At 37.8% G+C, this 21,902-nt stretch overlaps 1 protein-coding gene across 10 annotated transcripts in view; it reads left to right on the top strand.

Moving 5' to 3' along the window:
- Positions 1-12,739, top strand: part of ZFC3H1 (zinc finger C3H1-type containing) — a 41,417-nt gene extending 28,678 nt beyond the window's left edge. For 7 of the 10 annotated variants that reach the window (XM_085569820.1, XM_085569819.1, XM_021528967.3 and 4 more), the window contains 12 exons: positions 823-1,060; positions 2,213-2,318; positions 2,400-2,598; positions 3,070-3,164; positions 4,052-4,162; positions 6,362-6,466; positions 6,555-6,720; positions 7,388-7,488; positions 8,571-8,672; positions 9,266-9,305; positions 11,700-11,762; positions 11,888-12,739. In XM_085569820.1, the coding sequence (XP_085425946.1) occupies positions 823-1,060; positions 2,213-2,318; positions 2,400-2,598; positions 3,070-3,164; positions 4,052-4,162; positions 6,362-6,466; positions 6,555-6,720; positions 7,388-7,488; positions 8,571-8,672; positions 9,266-9,305; positions 11,700-11,762; positions 11,888-12,001 (1,440 nt within the window). In that variant the 3' untranslated portion in view covers positions 12,002-12,739. The other 3 variants (XR_014952222.1, XR_014952221.1, XM_085569823.1) reach the window with 3 other exon arrangements.
- Positions 12,740-21,902: the final 9,163 nt, after the last annotated feature.

The raw sequence follows: 21,902 nt of genomic DNA, 5'->3' as shown, positions 1-21,902 counted from the left end.
TTTTCATCAACTTCAGGACATGTGTTCTGCTGAATTTTGCATAAATTTGCAAGTATATTTATTCTCTTGAAAAATGCATTCTTTGATCATACTGTGTTTGTCCAGAATAATGTTGACACATTGCTAGTCATGAGGTTCTGTTGTATTTAGAAAGAATTTATTTAAACTTTAATTGCATACTCTTATTTTATTTGGGAACTGCTAGTTTAACTGGACTATTCTATCTTTGTTTATGACTAGTAGAAAATTTGAAGTAGTATCCTTGTTCTCAGTAAGGGTTTTTAAAACATTTAAAAACATTTTTAAAAACATGTCCAGTGATGCTGGCCTTTTCAGTAGACTCGAATTGGTGTAACTTAGTAATTTATAACTAGAATTTAATAAAGAAAAACCCCAAGCCAAACAAACAACTCCAAATGCACAAAACCTAGTAGGATATAGCAAGTTGAATCCAGGTGGTAGATGGAGTTGTATCTAGAGCTGCTGTATTACTTCTATGGAACTGGAAGTAATAGGAAAATTAAGCAGGAAAATGGAATGAACACAGGTTGAGAGATGCATGTTTTCAAAGTGTCTCTTCACTTTTTGCAATAACAATCTTTTGCATTTTTTCTGAACCTTTACTAGAAACTCTGTGTAATTTGAATAGCCACGCATTCACATAAGCTGAATATGATTCTGATTGATATAAAGAGCTAGTTCTTCCCTTCTCTCTGGAAAAGTTTTGAGAATATTAAAGCCTACTCTTCCTGTTTTCTTTTCCCATTCTTAAATCTTAAAGACTTTGGCTGAAATACAATGTATTTCTTTCAACCTTTACAGAATGCTTTAAAATCAGCAAATGAAAAGATAATAGCAGAACACCTTACTGCAAGTGACCGTTGCTTGGCTTGGCTGGCTTACATACATCTAATTGAATTTGGTGTTCTCCCAGTCAAGTTCTATGATCCAGCTAATGTCAGTCCTTCAAGGATTGTGCACAAAGAGCCGTTTTTAATACCATGGCAGACAGTTCAAGATGTGAAGACTGATCCTGATACACTTTTAGCTATGTTTGAAGGTAAGATTAAGGTGGTAAATATTTACTACATTCTTCACATGTCATAATTCAAGAAGTATTATTCAACTTCGGAATTTCAAGTCAGTGCTCATGACTGTGTTAAGCCATTGAATTAATCCAGTGAATATTGTATTTTGACTTGAACAGAATAGTGAGGAAAATCCATGTTCTTGGTTCCTTAAGCAACACTGAGTTTTTAATCTGTGGTTTCAACCCATGGCTTTATCTTGGTAGAATATGATAGTTCAGAGAAAAAGACTAGTCAGTTGCTTGTGATTGTATGACATTGCTTGTTTTCTTGGCTTATGCAAGCATCAAGCCAAGCTTCAGCTGTCATTCTTTCTTACCCTTTTTCCCCTCAGTAGAATATGTTTATTGGGAATCTACTTTCCTGGAATATTAGTGCATTGTTCTGCCTCTTTTAAGGAAATACATGTGTTTATCTTAAATTCACAGTGTAAGTAAATTGAATAATTTTTTTAAAATGAAAAACGAAGATAGTAGAAGAAATTGAGTTTTTAGCTTATGGTGGTGCTGCCAGACATAGACTTCATAGTAGCAGACAAATACTGTTATATAGTATTTATAAATATCAGTATTTAGTGGTTAGCCAGCAGCAGTATTTAGTTGCCACTGAGAAAATACCTATGCTGCTGGTGGTAATGCAGTGTTGAAATAGTCAAAAATTTATGGAGTAGCCCAGCTGTGTGAGTGAAGGCAGTCTAGCTATGGGAATGGGATGTTCATTGTTGGATGACTTTTTATTATGCTGAGGAGAAAAAGAATATCCTACATTAGCTTTTGCCTCAATAGCTTTCAGCAGCTATGCTGAAAATCCTGGAATGTGGTTTTAAATCTAGGGATATACTTCTGCCTGTAACATTGCTTTAATGTTTCATTGGTAGGATATTTCCTGTTTCTAAAATGAGTAAGAGATGAAACTGAAAGCTTTGTCTTTGCACTGTGGTGATCAGTAAGGAGAGCTTTTCCAAAGTTGATTGTCTGTTACTAATAATTTGCAGAAACAGCACTCTCAGAAGCATCATACTTATATGTTTTCCTTATGTTCAAGGAGACATTTTATTATGTTAAGGCTTCACATAATTTTGACACTGACATGTAAAGGCTTTGTTTTTTACTTTCGTTTTGAAGATGCAGTCAAAACATGCACTGATGAAAGCCTTGAGGCTGACAAAAGAATAGCTACCTGCTTTCCTCTCTATAGGAACATGATAGCTTTGCTGAAACTTCTTGAAAGGTAAGTTGTTGCAAGACATTCTTAACTTAAGTACTCGACACTTTTTTTTTTGTTAAACTTAATGTTTACTTTTTTTTTAAGGTGGGAGTCTGCTGCACAACTTTGTAGGTCTTTATTGGAGCTCTGCCCTAACAACTGTCAGCTCTTGGAGAGTTTGGCCACCTTGTATTTGCAGATGAAGCAGAGTGAAAATGCCCACAAAGTGTGGATTGGAGCTTTTGAGAAGAATCCTCAGAATGCGGAAATTTTTTATCGATTGTGTAAATTTCTTGTTTCACAGGTAATGTTCCACTTCAAAATTTACTTGCTGCTCTGCTAGCTCTGCAAAGTTTCAAGTTTGTTGTTTAAAAATCTAATAAAATTGATTCAAATTAAGGATATTTTTGTAATGTCTAGTACACCTTCCTATAAGTAGGAGAAGTATAATTGGCAAGACAAGTGACATGATCAAAGATAATCTTAGCAATTACATAAAATCATAGATTTATAGTTTGTGTTGTTCTAATTCAGTGTAATATCCTTAAGCAAGAATAACAGAAATTAAAAGTACACCTGTAATATTTTTTCAGCTTCTTTCTAATGCTGACTGCCTCATTTAAACTTCATTTGTGAGAAAATGAAGACAATGGAGCATTGCAGAGATAGACACACCACTTGTTACTTATTTTGCTTATATTAGTCATACCATATTCAGGTTGATTTTTTTTTTTTTTTTTCATTAAAAAATAACAAACCCCGAACTACAAAACAGGAAAGGTCAAGCAGTATTCTTCCACTGTTGCAAGATTTTGTGGCAGCTTTCTTTGAGAATACATGCCAAGAGCATGGTCCCATGGATCTCTTAAGGTATGTTGAGAATAAGATTTTAAGTTTTGGCCATCTTGGCATTTTCTTGAATTACGTGATAATCTAGAACTTTTGAACTCTTGTTGTTTAGCATGGCATGTTTTGCCAGAACTTCAGTGAATAGTGATTTGGTATAAGGTTTACACTTGTTTTTGCATAGACACTAATTTATAAAGCCATGAGTATCCAAAAATAAAACAACAAAAATGTTGAATATCTGGATTTGGTTAATGAAAATCAATCATATATATATATATATATATGCCAAAGTTGGTTTTATTTATAAGCTAGGATCATAAAATTACATATCTAAAATAAACTGTTTAGGCACTTGAGAAAGGCCTCCATCAAGAGGTCCAGCATATTATTTATTAGATTGTTGTTGAAAAGACAGGTTTCATATGTAGCCTGATGATTTTCCCCTGGAATTTTAGCACCTAGTTGAAACACAGAAGTTTTGAAGTCTGCAAGTTCCCTGTGGTCAAAACAGATGCCTGTGAAGGTCTTCAAAGCCAAAGCCTTCCATGCTAAAGCTTATTGAGATGAGCTTTTGAAATGTTTTTATCTCTAAGTTAGGTGTTAGATTTTATTCTTGCTTACGTTTGTTTGCATACTTGATGCATGTTATGAAGGGCAGAGTCTGTCATATAAGGCAACATTTAACTTTCTACATAATGAAAGAGTGAATGCCTTCTTTATTAATTCTATATTTCTGTGAAATGCTTATTGTACAGATTTTATCTGGGTAGAATTAAACTGAAATCTAGGAGAAGTGCATTTTTTTAGTAGTTTTCATGAACTGGACTTCTTAACTGAATGTTACACCTAGGTAGGATTCTTCCATGTAGAAGGTTATTCTTGTTTACTACTACTTTTTTCTCTTGTAGATATCTCTTGAATTTTCCAATGCCAATTGAATTTACATCACCTCTCTATAAAGAACATCTTACAGATGATGTTATTAACCAGCAAATCCCATATCTATGGCAGATCTACTGGTGAGATTTTCCCAGGAATTTCTGAGAAACAGCTATTGTGTCTGACTAAATAGCATTTTCAAAAGCAGAGTATTCATTATTTGCCTAAGGGTGTGTCACTTTGGATTCTCTGAATAAATGATTGGCCAGTCCTTAAGAGAACCTACTGGCCTGCTGCACAATGGAGATAATTTTATGAAACTGAGTTGCATGTCAACTTAAGTTTTCCACTTGAGAAATCTTTGAGGAATGCTGACCTATAGGAGTGGTAATAGGCGTGTTCATCTCAAAATGCTTTTTGTTTTACTTTTGGTTTAGGTTGCTGCTGCTAGTAGTATTTTTCTTGTCTTTATGTTACAATAGCTTTTCTTTATAGAAGTTTCCATTCTCTTTAGTCCTGATCTCCCCAGCTCTGACTTACTGTTCTGCTATTCATGGAGAAGCTCCACAGTAAAGTAATGCAGGAGGGTGACATATTCCTCCAGAAGAGGTTGTAAAGGAACATGTCTTTGTCATGTATACACAGTCTTTTTTATTTTGTTTTTTTTTTCCTATTTCTTCCATCATTCCTATTCATAGCAGCAGTATACAGGATTGCCAGACACCACATTATTATCGGTCTGTAACTTACGCTAGTTACTTAACTGTGGTTACTGAGGTGCTGGCTTACACTGGTTAAGAAGTTTACCATTTCATGGTCTGGGTTTGTCAGTCCTCACAAGCAGCTATTTGGCTTTTCAGATAAGTAAAATGGCAAGGATAGTATTGCTTCACATACTGAGTGAGAATCCTCAGAACATCTTCAACACTATTGCTTATTGTTTTTAATTGGCGGACAACTTACAAGTAAAATGTATGGTTTTCAAGAAAATTTGAATGAAACCTTATTTTTAAAGATTATGGGATTTTTTTTGTGTTGTCTATTACTATCAGCTTAAATACTTTAGAATTTAACAAAATACTTCTTGAAAAGTTCAGTTTTGGGTTCGGCACTTACACAGTAGAAGTATTGGTACTAAGACACTTGAGGTCACCATTTATTCTTAAGGTACACTTACTTAAGCTCAGATTCTCCTGTATTTTAGCACCTGCTTCTAGGAGGGAAAATAACTGTTCTTGAAATAAGGACCTAAATTACTTTCAGAGCTAATAGAGTGTTTCTCTGTTTGAGTTTTGCTGCAGTTAAGTGTCTAGGTACTTAGGCCTGTGTATCTACATTACCTTTCTTCAGGTATGGAGGACAAAAGACATGAAAGTTCACTTTTACCAATTTAAAATAATTGAAATCCACAAAGCCTTAAAGGTCTTGAAACAATGTTTTACTTGGAAAGATTATTTGTGTGTGCACACCTATGTGTTTTTATACACAAATGTATACACACACTATTTTAGAAAGAGTAGCAAGTAGGTGATTTATTTAATTCCTGGGGAAAGCAGTAGAATCACCCACTCATTATGTAACTTTAGTCAGGAGAGCTCAGTAGCAAGGTCAGCCATATCTTTATATATTTCTGCATACTCCTTCTTTATGAGGTTGTTAGATTCCCACTGCCCCCGATTACTTCCTGCAAGTCTTTTTTTCATTCTCATGTTACACTTTGAAATAGAGAATTTTCACCGTGTCTGGATCTAAGAATGTGTCTGCTCCTGTCTTTGTGTGTTGGTCTGAATGTTTCTTTGAAAAACTGTTGAAGAAAATTACAGGGGGGCTTTGACCTTTCTTGTCAAGTTTTTTTCTCCTCTGACACAATCAGTATGTTTCTACCCCAGATCCTGGTAATATTTGTTTCAAAATACTAACTTTGTTGCCAGAGACTGATACTATTTCTCAAGTGGTTTTAATTGGACTTCAAAATGTATTGTTCTGGCAGTGGAAACTCAAAACTTGTCTCCATTCTGTAGCAATTAGAGCATTCCTACTAGTATTAGTGAAGGGTACTTTACAAGAGTAGAAGACAATTTTTACTTAAAAGTAATATTTACTTTTAAGAGTTGCATTCGAACTTCATGGTTGTTTTATTATTCCTTGTTACTTGCTTTTGGGACTTACCCATTCTAATAAATTAACTGATAAATTAATCCATGATATAGTTAAACTGAAAACGCTGGTTTTTTGTTACATCTGGGAATGAGAAATTCTTAATTGTGTATTTCTCTGAATGTGTAATTACATGTATTCATTATGACACGCAATAGTTTTTATCTTTTTATTTTAAACAGCTTGTGCCAGTCACTTCATGCAAGTGTTGGTGAAGCACTGGATGCTTTTGAAGCAGCTCTGGGGGCAGTGATGCAGCAAGAAACTGTTCAGAACATTTGGTTGGAGTAAGTTCTTAAGGGGAGAAAGCTAATTAATCTCAACTATTAAATGAACACTACCAGAACCATCTTTTTTCTTTTTTTTTTCTTCCAGTTACCTTGTTTTTCTCAATAGCAAAGTTGTTGAATCCAGCAACAAAGTACAAGAATTCAAGCTTTTTACTGATCTAGTGAACAGATGTCTGGTGACAGTCCCCACACAATATCCAATTCCATTTAGTACTGCTGATTATTGGACCAATTATGAGTTTCATAATAAGGTAAAAATGTGTCTGTGAGCAGTTTTAGTTAAACAAAGAGGCTGATGACCTGTTAGTGGGTACCTGTAATCTATTTGTTCAGGTACAGCACTGGTATGTGTACACAGAGAGCTAAAAAAAGAAGGAAGTGTCTGAGTGTAGTAGTGTTTTGAACAGAAAAGTATCTAGCAGTACCTTTTTAAAGAAAGGTCCTGTAATGCAAACAGAAACTTTGACATGGTAATGAAAAATTATCTTTTTACAGATAAAAGAGAAAATATATAAGGGAAGGAAGATATGGTCACACAAGAGGATTCTGTAGAGCTATACCACTGGCAGATGGAAGCAGTTCTGATCATAGAAATTATAATGGTTGAGAAACAGAAGAAATAGGAGGAAAAAGTTGAGCACTTGGACAGAATAAAGCTTAGAAAAGTCTTGGGTCCCATTTTGCTAGCAAGCATTGCATTTATCTTTACGCACTAAATGCAGGCTAGAAGGACTGAAATAGGTGGTGCTAGCAACTTGACACTGAATTCATATTATACAAATTGATTTATGTACTCTTGAGGGATATGGTTTGAAGGTGGCAACTCATTTTAGTCATAGTGTTCATAGTTTTCATACCATTATTCTTAGCAAAATAAGACTACAAAGTGGATTAATGTTTATAATTCAAATTCTACAGGTAATTCTTTTTTATTTGAGCTGCATTCCAAAATCTCAACATTCCAAAACTTTGGAACGGTTTTGTTCTACCATGCCTACTAATCCTGGACTTGCACTGAGGTATGTGTAAATACTTTTAATTAAGGCAAGCAGTTAACATAACTATTGTTTTTTTGTGCAAGATATGCATGATTTGCTTTATACTACAGAAGTAAAACTTCCTCTATTATTGCATGTTGCTTGAGGCATATTGTGCCTTCTGACGTCATCTCAATCTTAGATTTGACCATGTTCTGTTCTATCTACAGACAGGTTATAAGTATACAGAAATTAACTCTGCATTGTACATGATGACTTCAAATGGTCAAAATTTCAAGTGGGTAGAGAAACATGAGATATATATTAAAATCTTGTTGCTACTTGATGATCCATTACATGTATAGCTTCAGAACAGATAATGGATATACTAGTCTATAAGTGTGCTATCTTAAGGCTTAATTTGACATATTTTAAAGAAAATCTGATTGGAAACAACCAGTTAATGTAAGCATTACACTGGCTCTTCAACAGTGTTTCAGAATGTGTTCTGCCAGGAGTAGACTCCATGTTTCACTGTGTTCAGGTGGACTGAATGCATGAATATTTCAGTAATACTGAGAAGTCCCAAAACACCGTTCATCATCAACAAGGAACTCAAAGCAAGGCTTAGGTGTGGTTGTGGGCATGGGGAGAGTGTGACACACCTGCCTTTGGCACATGAAGTTGAATAGCTTCATTTTAAACCAAGTTGCGATTCTGTCTAGATGGAACATGCAGCTCCCTTAGACAGTGTTGATACTGCATGAAATGGGTGAGCAGAACTGATTGATTGTTATTCCTAGCCCCATTACTATCAAACTAATTTGTCTCTTTTCAAATGTGCAGTTACCTTGTGCATGCTAAAAGTGAATCCACTCGTAATATGACAAGATCATGTTTTATCTCTGATTTCACACTTAGTTATTCTCTAAAAGTGTATCTTGTTTTGTTCTGAGAGCATGATCAAATCAATATTGTATATGGTGGCTTGGGCTTTTTCCTACTTGAAACTCTTGAGTCAGATTAGGTATAATATATTTTGTGTAATGTGTTTGTATCTTTGGATAGCTTTTCTGTTCCAAGTGATTAGAGCACTGGTCCTTTCTCATGAATGCCTTTTACAGACTGCTTCTGCGATACTGGGAGGAGAGCAATATTCAGATTCTGAAACTACAAGCCAAGATGTTTACATATAATATCCCAACATGCCTGGCCATCTGGAAAATGTAATGCAACAGTCATACATCTGTTTTCATAGCTATTGCTTTTGTTTGTAAGGTTTACTTCACAAAGGTAAATCTGAAATGTCCTTCTAATTGGGCTTGTACTTGAAGCTTCTCTTTCATTAGTTTATTATTTTGAGAGTAACTTCATTACCGCAGACAGAGATACTGTCACTTCTTTAAAATGAGAAATGAAATTTCCCTCTTGGGCAAACATAAGTGAATTGATATTATGCAGATAAATATGAATTATGTATTTACAAGTTGCCTTTTAAAATTCAACTATTGACTTCTGTCTCCCCCTCTCTACCCCTCCCCTTTATATATCACAATAGCAGTATTCTCCATTATCCAGTGATGCTGAACTGATCTTTTTCTTCAGTGTTTGTTCATAATGGGGAACCACTGAAATGTCTTGCTCATGTAAGGTTGTTTTTAAAAAATGGTAATTTTTATCTTTTCACAATAGATTAACCTCATTGGAAGTTAGTTTCTTCTCAAGGAATTAGTAATTCCATTCCACAGTCAGTATTCTGCCATTAATGGCATTTAAAATAATTCAAGAATAAATGTTTTTATATATTTCTTTTCCTCAGAGCCATTGCTGCCGAATGCTTTCTAATGGGACAAAGAGAAGTAAGTCAACACAGTGTACTAAAATGAGTAATTATGAAATTCTGAAACACTTCTTATTTCTTGGCTTTATCCAAAGCAATGGTAGTCTCATAAATCCAAGATTTCTAGTTAGTTGAAATACTCTTTGTTTATAGACACCAAAACATGTGCCTCAAGTGTGAGAAATGTTTTTGACAATTGAGTTAGAATGGATTATATAATGAGTGCATGCTCTTTCTGTGTGTCTTTCCCAGCCTGGGAAGGCTGTATTCTTTTTTTTTATTATTTTGTTTGTTACCTGGAGGATTTTGTTGTATTTTAAGTTCTAGCAGAGGAAAGCAAGACTTATGCTGGAAGATGCTAATGACTGTCTTTAGAAGTGGACAAGAGAGCTGGAGAGAAACTTTTTGTAAGGGCATGTCATACTAGGGTGAGAGGAAATAGCTTCAAACTGGGAGGAGGTTTAGCTGGATATTAGAAAAACCAGCATTATTTTGAGGTGGTGAGACATGAACAGGTTGCCCAGAGAAGTTGTAGATTGCTTCCAGGGATGAGGTTTCTAGGCCAGACTGGGTGGGGTTTTGAGCAACATGGTATAGTTGAGTGGAAGATGTCTCTGCCCATGGCAAGGGGTTTATCTAGAGGATCTGTAAGATCCCTTCCAACCTGAACCATTCTTCGATTCTGTGAAGTAGTTCGGAAGGGTGGGTCTGCCAAACTAGTGTATGAAAAGAGTTTCCATAGTTCCTGACCACACACAAGAGTTCAGTTCCCTTTTTTCCAAAATAGTAAGTTTATTTATTAGTACTTAGAGTAGGGAAATATCACTGTGTAGAAACACAAAAGAGGTTTTTTGGCACAGCAACTGCATCACTTTTCAAATATTCCTGGTATTGTTGCTGTCACCTTCAAAATACTCTTCCACCTGTGAAAAGATGCTGTGTATTTGAGGGTGGGGGCTGTCATGAAGCTCTGGATTTGTGATTCATCTTTTGGTTGTGGTATTTGAGCTACTTCTCTGCTGTATCTGGTTTTGTGTCACCTTGTAGTGACTTATTCTTGGCATCCTTCTTTTTTGTCAGAGGTCTTCTGAATCAGTATTAAAGCAGTAACTGATATATAAAGGGTAGCATGGCTGTTGTTAGACTTGTATATGAAATGTTTTCTTTTCTTTTCTATGGTCTCCTAGAATGTTTAAGAACATCCCCTAAGCAGAATTACTTTGTTTGTTAGATCAAATAGCTCAAAGTCAGGAGATATCAAAGGCTGGATTGCCTATTCAACCTTAATTCTGTCTCTGTGTTGATGGTTTGGTGTAATCTATAATTAGTCACAGATCCCTGCTTCAGTCATTGTATTAGATGGACTACATCTTAAAACACTGCCTGTAGTAAGACTGGTAACTGAAAAGAGCTCTGATTTGTTTGGTTAGAAAAATATATGTCAAATGCATAAAAAGAGGGCCCTTAAAATAAATGAACCAATTAAAATGAAGGTATATGTGAAACACTGTAGCTGGATTACACCCAGAAGAAATCTTGTGGTTTTCTTCTGCAACCACCTCACTTATTATACTGTATATGGTAAAATGACTTAAGTAGTCACACAGTGCAGTTGGGATTTGTGGGGGTCTTGGTCTAAGATGTAGTGAGCACTTAAAACTGTTTATACAAATCAGTGATTGTTCCAGATAAGTGGATTTTCTAGTAAACAAGTAGGATATTGGTTTAAAATGGAATTGTGATACAGATTCTGGATTTCCTGTTTCTGGAGAACCTGTCATTTATTTCCTTCAGAGGTCATGTAAAGGTTTGTTAAAAGAATATGAAAATATGTACAAATATTTAAAATGCCAACAAATACCTCCCCTAGTGACTCTGAAGTTGGGACTTAAGATACCAGTAGTTGAAGGACACTTGAGTAAGTACTAGTATTAAATATTTTGGTCCCCTGTTTTGAACCATAAAATAGTAAAACGATTTTTTTTTTTGAGAGTTGCAGAGACTTGCACTAATTGTTGAAGCATAGATAGTTGCTGAAGGCAAAAAGCCCATGAAACAGTTATTTTCATTGTAGGATTGTGATGATATGCAATAAACAAGACTTAAGACTATGTATTGAGTGGTGAAAGAAATACTTAGTAAGCTGCTTCATTCCCTGAATATGTTCCATCCTGTGCAATGAATGAGGCAAGAATCTTGTGAAGAAAAATAGCAGGTCCTCATGTAACTAATCACATTCATACAAGGGTCAGAATTAAGGTCAGACATAAACCTGCCTTTGCTTTTAGTACCAGTTGAATGCTTGACTTCAAAACCATTTTAAAAATTATTGCAAGAGATTTTTGTGCTTCAGATAATTCATTTTGACTGCATGAAATTGTGCTGACTTTTAATACTTGCCTTTGTTTTACAGGTCCATCATTTATATCAGAGAGCCCTTCAGAAGTTACCTCTATGTGCAACACTGTGGAAAGATGTAATGTTTTCTCCTTATGATTAAATTTGAGGTTTCATATAAATTCTCTGCATATCCCATATCCATAGATGTGGTGATGCTCAGGCTCTGGCTAAATCTTATATCTGCTTCCCCATCTCTTTCAGCAACTCTTGTTTGAAGCATCAGGAGGAGGTAAAACTGATAACCTGAGAAAACTAGTTTCCAAGTGCCAAGAGGTTGGAGTCAGCCTAGATGAGCTTTTAAATTTAAACACTTAGAGAACAGAAAACAAGAATCTCTGAACGCTGGGTATGGTCAGCCATAAGTCCTATAAAATGCCAAAATCAGTTGAATGATTCTTCAGGCTGATCCATGCCCTAAGATCTATGTAAGGCAGATGAGTATTGCTGAGCATATCAAGTCTCCAGTCTGCTTTCCTTGAACGTGGAAACAATTAACATGACCTTCCTCTGGAAACATGAACTCCCTGTCTGGCCTTGCTTCTGGGCCCTGCCAGATTCTCATAACGTCATCTACGTAAGTATAGTTAATCAAAATGACAGACTTTATTTTTTTATGTTTTCATTTTATTTACTGTTTTCTTTGTTTTGCTGTTCCTGATTCACTTGACACTCTCGCTGATGCCTGAGAGATCTGTGTTTGGGATTAATTTACTGGGCTGTGTTTACAGTAAAAAGCAACTAGTCCATTTTGGGTTTTTTCCTTTTTTAAACCTTTTTTGAGACTTTTTCATTACAGGATTTAAAACAAAAGCAGCCGCTCTTAAGGAAAGTGTAACTGCCGTGGCCACAAGTATGCTTCTTGCACTTGAAGGCTCTAAGAGGGTTGCTTACTGCCCTTTTCTGCATTGGACTCATGGCAGAGACTATTAAACTTGAAGATTAAAGAAACTTTTGCAAAATGCCAGTGCATCAGAGCCTAAGAGTGGTCAATTATGTGCAATTTTTTGTAAAGAAATTTTAATTTATAATAAAGTTTAACAGTTTAAAGAAAAATATTTATCTGTTTTGTTTTGGTACTACCTTGCACTATTACAGGTGTTTTTACAGAGATATTTTCAATACAAGCTGACCTTAAAAAAAATACCTGTCTTTTGTTATTTTGATCAAGAGATAAGCAAATGTGGTTGAGCTGCCCATTGCAGATATAGAATAACTGTCCCCCTTGGGGGTTTTTATCCCCTTGCCTCAGGTATACAGTTGTTTGTCCCATAACAACTATACAACTATTCCTATTAATAATACCACTTCACTAAAGGAAAACACATTTTATATTCTCTTTTGCCCTTAATGAAATGAGACCCACTTTCTGAAGTTGACAGATGTACACTGTAGAGAGAGATGAAATATGTGCCAAGTCGTATCAAAAGGTGGCTGTAGTACCTGTTACATAGGTGTTTCATTAAGATGCCAGTAAAGGAGTAGAGAATGAGGCAAAGTAGTCTCTTCATGGTAGAGAATGAGGCAAAGTGGTTTGACATATTGTTTCCAGTAACTGCCAAACACCTTACTTTATCTGAAGCTGAACATGAAACAGCTCTCTTAAAGGAGGAAAAAATGGGAAGTACTAGTTTTTGTCCAGGTGAATGGAGAGTGTTTCTGCACCTTAAGTCCTTTTAAACAGCTCATACTTAATTTTATAATTCATGCTTAAGTATAAAACTTCAAGTACTCAGTTTAATGGCCAAGTTTTCCTGCAGACTACACAACCAGTATTCAAAAACTGACTCAAACCTGTTCTTTAATGGAGTAGGGTGGTGTCCTGTTTTTTTTTTTTTTTTTTCACACTTTATATAGTGTGGCACACTCCACACAAATGAGGTATTCAATTTTTCTACTGAAAATCTCCTTAAGTTTGATGAATGCTGTCTTACATAGATTAGCTAAATATTTTTTCATAGTTTGTCTTTAAAATTTTCCAGATAAGCAGTTGATTTTTTTCTGCAGCAGTTTTTTTTTTTTTTTTTTTTTAGCAGGATAGCATTTTGTCTATTCCACTGTTAAAAATGGAAAAGATGTCAAGGGCTAGAGCACTTGTAATGCTGCTCTGTGCAACCCTTACCTTAGTCTCAATAGGGCTGTTATTTTGTGACCTTTCTTGCCTTACTGTATAGTGACTTTATAGCAAAAGATCTTTATAAAGGAGACATTAAGCTTTACATTTTCAACAGGGATTGATCATGTATACTCTGCCTTAATGGCTTCTCAGAGTACTTGAGGTAGGGAAGGGGAAGCCAATGATCTCCATTGGTCTTAATCCATATTGTTCTGATTAAAATACTTACGGTTGATGCATGTGGCCTTTTGACCCAATCTTGCTTGATGTATATATAAAAGTGACTAATTGTAATAGGAATTGTTAATTTAGAAACTGAAATGAAAAAGTATGAAGAAGCTGTGTGGTCTTCAGAGCAGTGCCAACCTTTTTTGTTTTTTTTTTTTTTAACAAAGAAGAAAAATGCACTGCTGGGTAATGTAGAAGTTCTGGGAAAGAATTAGTACTTCCACAGATCTGCACTTAGCATAGAATCCTATCCAGGCTCTGATATTCTAGTAACAGGGCTTTCTGTTCCAGAAGCTACGGGATTTCTAGTTATCATTTGCAAAACTTCATTAATTATTTACCAGGAAGTGTTAAATTTGCCAAGGGTATTCATTTCATCTACATACTAGTCTTTCAAATCAGTGATCTTTCCTAAGAACTTCTGTTCTACAAGCAATTCCTGATTAAAGGCAATGGTGGTGAAGATCTGTAAATAAAGGATAATTCCAGTCAATCAAGCAAAACTACTAGCTGTTTAAGAGGGAAAATAAGGGGAAAGCACAGTAATTTGTACACTAAAGTTATGCTGCTACTTGTTCTGTGCTCAGAACAGCTACTTTATGAAGGTTGGATTGATTGCTTGGTATTTAAGTCTCTGGAAATAAAGTGTAGATCTTAAATAGTACTGGACCAAACTACTCCCAATATATTTTTAATTTTCTGGCTCTTGCAAAGGCACATCAGTATGAGCAAAACATTCAGCTGCATTTATTAGGAAGAATAAATGGAAATTAGTATTTGTTTTGTTTATCTTCATGTAGATCTACATTGAATCTACTGATTTCATTCAGTATTGGTTATTTTAGTGCTTGCTAGTTCCCATGGGACAGCTGGTGCTCTTACATATATTCAGCTGTGGCAAAGGCCATTACCCCTCTCCTGTACTCCATTAGGTAAAACATGGCCAGCAGGTCCAGGCAGGTGATTTTTCTCATCTGCACTGGCAAAGCCATTCCTGCAGCCATGCATCCTAGTCTGTCTTCCTAGTTCAAAAGCGGTTTGGAGTTACTGAAGAGAGCCCACTGAGTGGCCACACAGATAAATAATGGATGAACATGCTACATAGGTAGGAAGGCTGCAGGAGCTGGGACTTTTTAGCCTGGACATCTTGCGAAGAGCTTGCCAATGTGTACAAAAGGCGGATGTAAAGAACCAAGCTCTTAAGCTCTTCTTAGCGGTGCCCAGTGGCAGGGCTAGAACCATTTGACATAAACTGAAATGTGGGAGGTTTTGGGTGAATGTCAGGAGACAGTTTTTAACTGTGAAAGTGACTGAACATTGGCACAGGTGGCCAGAGAGATAGTGGGAACATTAAAAAGCTGCCTGGCTGTGGTTCTGGACAACTGGCTCTAGATGTCCCTGCTTGAGTGGGGGTATGGAGCAGGTGATTTCCGGAGATCCCTTCCAGCTTCAGTGATTTTGTGATGCTGTCATGTTCCTGGTGTACATAAATCTGTGTGTTTTCACCACCTTTATATTATCAACCTCACCTTCCTCCCTAGTTCTTAGTCAAAGGCAAAAAGCACAGGGCCAGGCCAGTGGTGTTGGTCCTTTCTGACCATCGCTGGCTGTGGCAGAGCTGTGAGCTTGTGATATTTTGCCCTTGTCTGAGTTTGTAAATACTATCCTTAGAATATACAGGAGCTGAAGAACTACCTATGGACTTCATAGTGTCTTTAAAGTTTTTATTGAGGTGTTCCCCCACTGCACCTTTTGTTTTATATAGTCAGTGCACTTATTGCAGTTACTGATAGAGACTTCCTGCCTGACTTCATTAATTCTGGATGAAAGTTATATTTTAGGGTTTTAAAAAATTCATTTAATGTAAATTTTTGTTAAGGTGATTGTCAGAAACAGAAAAATGGATGGTTTAAATTGAGAAGACTAAGGAGGTTATGTTGCTCTTGTGCAGCAGGTGAGACATTGCTTCATCTCTGAGAGGGGAAGGTGTAGGACAGGCTTGCTTTCAAAATCCTTCAGATGTATTCCTTGTGCACCTGTACTTCTACTCAGTGACTACTACTCAAAGGGGTAGCTAATTTTGCATAGTGACAATATCCCACCAAACATAAATTCACATAATCTTCAGATGAGCCATGTGAAAAGGGGCTGTGAGCACTTCCACATCCTGCAGCTTCCCAGAAGAGCCCAGTTCAGCCCAAACCCCCATACATTCACTGGCCTGTGCTGCTGTCCTACATGTATACTGTGTCTAACTGGATGCTTGGATCCAATTTCACAATATAACCAAGGTAAGATTGTGTTGATAATGAAAGATAGGGTGCTTTTCCTTGGTTCCGTTTTCTATTGGATTTTGCTATAAATGTTCTGTGAGGCTCCAGAGAGCTCACATTGAATTGTTAAGGTTGGAAAAGATCTGTAAAATCAAGTTCAACCTTTGCCGTCATACTGTCATGCCCACTAAACCAGTGCCAGGTCCATTCATTTTCTTGAACGCTTCCACCCCTTTCCTGGGGAGCCTGAATCTCTCCTTGTGCTGGTCAGACCTTGACTGAGCCCTTTCCTCCTCAATGGGTGATTTCAGTTCTCATCCCGTTACATGTCATTCGGAATTACAGGGCAGTGAGCTGCATCTTACCTGGGGAGTCTACACTGTGTCCTTATGTGACTGCTATTTCATCTGAGACTGGGAAGCATGCGTTTTAAGGAGCAGTCAAAAAGGAGGTGAGAGCAGAAAAAGTTTGTTTCCCAGACCAGAGCAGGAGTGTCAGCTTATCTTTATCTGTAAGGTGGCTTAATGTTTGCAAGGAGCCCAAGATCAAAATTTAGCTTAAAAGAGGATATAAACGTTAACTGCTGCTTTTCTCTTTTATTGCATACAACTATTTGTTATTGTCCCACCAGAGTAGCAGATAAAGCAGAGTATGGCCTGTAACTGAAACTTAAACTTTGTAAAGCTGTTAGCAATGAATTACCAATATGTCTGTTTGTTCTCTGTTAATAGGAGCATAAAGTGCCACCATAAAGTCTGCACTACTGCACCTGGGGTACTGGCAGCAGTGACTGTGTGATGGCTCAGTAAAATGTTGACAAAGATTAAACGGGAAGAAGCCTTTCAGTGCAGTCAGGAAGTTTTGATCTAGCAGAAAGTACCACAGAAAATACAGTGAAATTATGTGAGTGACTTGCTTCTGAGTCAGCTGGGAAAAACTCTTTATCTGTGGGAAAGGTAATGATTTGAGTAATTTCTCAGTGCTGCCACAGCATGCGATGGCCACAGGTGATCTGTGAGAAACTCCTCCATGAGATAATAATCCTTATTGATTTCTCTCTATTCATTTTCATGGCTGTCAATCTGGCTTTCATTTGTGACGCTTGGAGTTAGGTTTTCTGGTCAGTTTGAGAAAACTGGCTGAGGAAAGGTGATTGAGGAACTTTGAAGAATGGGTCTTGAGGGCAGTGATGTTTTCTCTTGTATTGACCAGGGTTAATACAGCATGAGTAGGAAGACAGAACTGCTTCTACTAGCTTGCAAGAAAAAGTTTTAGTTGTGATTTTTTGTGATGTGGAAATAGCCCATATATTTTCAGCACCTACTTTCTGTAATCACATCAGCTCTCACCTTTCCTTCCTGAGGCTTTCTTCGCCCTCTGTGTTGTAGTTTAACCCTAATCAGCAACCAAGTACCACACAGCCATTTGCTAATACTGCTCCATTCCCCGTTGTTTTGGGCAGAAAAATGGAAAAGAAGGTAAATTCCATGGGTTGAGATAAGAATGTTTAATAATAGTTTTTAGTGTTGTCCTTCCATTCTCAAAATATTCTGTGGCTTAGTGCCTTATGTGATGACATCATCAATACATTGCAGGTGTTCCAGAGTTTAGAAGGTGATCCCAGCTGCTTGGTCTCCCTAGCCTCTAATTCCAGGCTCCTAGCCCTGTTCCCCAGCATCCAAGCAGTCAGGTGATCACCTGCTCACCTGGGTGATGGCTGAAATCTTTTTGCATATCCCACAGCTCTCTCAGGGATAGGGATTGAGTGGTTCCCTCTTGTTCCACCTCTTCCTCCTGCTCTTGTGATGGTGCTGCTTTGTTCTCCTTTGCTAAACAAGCTCTCTTGTATGCATTTCTTCTGGTGAGAAAGGGTGACTGATTCTGGCAGGGCTTGGTGCTCTGGGTCAGCTGCAGGGCCTGGGGCCAGGGTTGGAGCAGCTGCAGTGCCTGTCACTTTGTCGTCAAATCCAGGGAGATTCTTTTCCTTTGAGGATCCTGAATAGTGTTGAGCTGGGCTCAGTAGGCCAGGACCCAGCATGTTGCAGTCATTTGTGTCTCTCTGGATTGCCAGGCTGAGGACATCCTTTTTCCAAGTATTTTTCTAGTTTTTCTGGATCCTGCACTTGTTCAGGGAGAAGTTCCAAAATGCTGGAGGTATCCACTGTCCTAGGCACTTGCCCACATTGTCCCACACACCCGTCCAATCTCAGTGCAGATCTCTGGGTGGTTTTCTTAAGTAGTTGTTCAACAAGACCTGGAACACAGTCAGAGGAGACATAGGAATAAAACTGTGCTGGTTTGAATATCCCAAGGATATTTGAAATTTGCAAGAGCTGTAGTAACTAACCTGGAGGAGAAGGGAAGGTGAGTGGAGATGTCTCTCCCATGGATTGGCTCTCTTGAGGAGAAAAGGTAGGAGATACATAGTATAGTTTCCAATGGACGGCTCACAAAGTACATAGATGACAGCAGAGCCGAGTACAAATAACGGATTAGTTTCATAACCAGCAATTCTGTCATATCATACACCAGCATTAAAGTACAACATGATGCAATTCAGATAGCAAGCATAACAGCTCTGGGAGCAAGTAAATCAACATTGTGATCAGTGACTTAATAATGAATGTTTATAACAGGTTTGTTCTGACATGCTATAATTATATTTGTTGTTATCTCAACTCTTCATTGCCCCATGTCAGGCACCAAAAAAAATGGACTGTCATGGATTAACACTCGCCAGCAACTCAGTACCACACACCTGCTCACTCACACCCCCTCCCTCCCTGGTGCAAAGGAGAGGAGAATCAGGAAGAGGTAAAATGCATGGGTTGGTGTAAGAACAGTTGAAGTTTAGGAACACACAAACTTTAATAATTAAAATAAAAAATAATATGCTAACAATTACAATGACAGTTGTAATTAAAAGGGAGAAAACAAAAATAACCCACTTGCCCCAAAACCCCCCACCCAAGCTCCTAGTGATGTACAGTGTAGTTGCTCATCACCCACTGATTGATGCCTAGCCCATCCTTGAGCAGGGATTCCCTTACCCTGACCAGTTACAGTTCTATTGTTCAGCATGACACCATAGGGTCTGGAATATCCATTTGACCAGTTTGGGTCAGCTGTCCTGGCTGACCATGAGAAGCTGAAAAGTCCTTGACTTTTTATAAGCATTACATGGCAACAGCCAAAACACCAGTGTGTTACCAACATTACTCTCATACTACATCCAAAACACAACTACTAGGAAGGAAATTAACTACCCCAGCCAAAATCAGGACATTGAAACATTCTGTGAATTTCCTTTGTCTTCTAGAAGGGACCTTAAGGCACCTTTCTCTGCCAGGATAGATTGGATGGATTTGAGTAGAAAGATTAACACCATGAGTTACATTATTCAAAACTCTGTACAGTCAAGAAAAGTCAAACTTCAAATAATCTTGTCGGTTCAGCAGGAAAGAGTGGCAGTACATTCTTTACATCACCTGACATACCAAGAAGACTGAAAAATGCTTTCAAAAGGGCTGTGGCTCCAAACTGTACAATTACAGGTATGATACTGTCATTTCTAAAGTGATTGAGAGAGGATCAACTAAGACTCTCTCAGAGGACAAACTACATGGTTAAAAAAACCTATTAGCACAAAAGAAAATAGCTGAGGCTATGTGTAAAGACTGCCATGCAGTCTGTGCAGAGGGTTGCGTGATGGAGGCAGGAGATGGTGCATAGCAAGACCAAGTTCTGTAGCAGGACTACAATGCTGTGTTTTCAGAAGCCAAATGTAAGGGACTTGGATAACGCCAAAGACTGAATTATGGGTAACAATCCTGTTCAGACTGCAAAGAACTTGGTTTTAAAGAGCATCTGTTTGCTTCAGCTGAGAAATGCCAAGGAGGACTAGCATGTGGTGCTTGTGCACCAGCTCAGTGGAGTAGTTTTGACTCTGTAAGTAGGAGCTCCTGCTTCCATATGTTTTCTGGCTGTAAAGCCTCAGCATAATCTGATGGATTTCTGGATGCCACACAATGTATAATGTATGTGCCTTTATAATTATATGATAGGAAAATGATCAGTGAAATTCATCTGGGAGGCAAAAAGTAAGTGTTTTTGTCTGAAATCAGCATATGAGAGGGTCAGGGTCTGTAAAGTGCCAATGAAAATAAAGCATGTGCTTTTATCATTTGTTCAGCATAATCCTTCCAGAGTTCTATATTGAGTTATTTTTTAAGGTCTTGTGCCAGGGCTTTATCAGATGAACTGAGATCAAAGGTTAAGATTGATTATTTTTCTGTGTGTCTTTCTGCCTCTTTTTCTGCCCAATTCTACTAAGCAGTGCAGAGGCTTTATGTAATGAAAAGCTTTTGTGGAAATGAGCAGTAAAAACTGTTTCAGCCTGGCTTTCTCAGCTAGCACTTAGAGGGGCACAGAACATGCAGGTATGATGCCAGGACCTGAGCTCACTCCATGTACTGAACACTGATTTTTGATGTAGTGGAAGTCCTCACCTGTATGATGTAGAAATGGCTGCACTATCATCCATAGAAGAAGCCTTAACCCAGTTACAAAGCACACACTGATGAGGCTTGATGACTGGGCCTAATCCAGCACTGGGTTTTGTGTTTCCTAGATTGCAGGCAACTGGACAATGGAGTGGACAGGAAAGTCTTTAAGCAAAGTCAAGAAAAACACCTAGTTTCATTGGATATACTGCATCCAGTTCTGCTGGACACACTGATAGAATACTAAACCTACATCCCGGACTCCATCCCTCTGAACCATTGGATTTGGGCCAGAAAATCCAGAAACATTGGTTGTATTAATGTGATTAGGCAAGACACAGACATAAGCTGAGGCTAATAGTTCAGCCTGCTGTTAGCAGGCTCCCTGATGTGGTTTGGGCCCACACAGCACCCGTCCCAGTTGTGTATGGTGCTTTAATGTGTAGATCAGACACTGTTCCTCAGATAGTTTATGGACAAGACCATTCTGCTTTAGAGGAAAGAGGGATTGGAGTGAGTGTGTGTAGCTACACCTGGATGATGCTTTGAGGGCAGACAAAATCCCCAGACAGTTTAATTCATAGTCCAGCAATAGCTGCCATGTCTAGAGGCAGGTGGCAGGTTGTGTGCTGGGACTCTGGAGCCAGAGGAGCTCACAGAACCAAGTACAAGCCTCCTGGCTTTTTGCTGGATGGAATGGGACCCTGGAAATCTTGAGTACCCAAAATGCTGAAGAAGGGATCCTGATGCCTTTTGCTGGAGGTAGCAGCTGGGCTGCAGGCACTGCTCAAGTGGTCTTTCTGCTGAAGCTCTGCAGTGCAGCCCACATCTCTTCCTCTGAGCTAGCATGTCAATCTTCCCAGGACTGTAGTGTTTAAAGAACAAGTATTTAAACAGTTACATAGGGTGAAAGAGGGGATACTTTCTTAATACAATTATTATTTTTCCATAAACCTATAGAAACTGTGGTGGTGGTGATGGCAATTCCAATCTCCATTTGGAGATTCCAACCTGACTGAGCAGTCAAATGTGTGCAGATGGAGGTACTTTCTAAGACATTTCTGCTTTTGAGGAGTGGTCATATGTCCTTACTGTGATGT

This window comes from Lonchura striata, chromosome 1A, assembly GCF_050655825.1.
Source record: "Lonchura striata isolate lonStrDom1 chromosome 1A, ASM5065582v1, whole genome shotgun sequence".
NCBI classification, from domain to species: Eukaryota; Metazoa; Chordata; class Aves; order Passeriformes; family Estrildidae; genus Lonchura; species Lonchura striata.
This window is presented reverse-complemented; position numbering and strand designations above follow the sequence as displayed.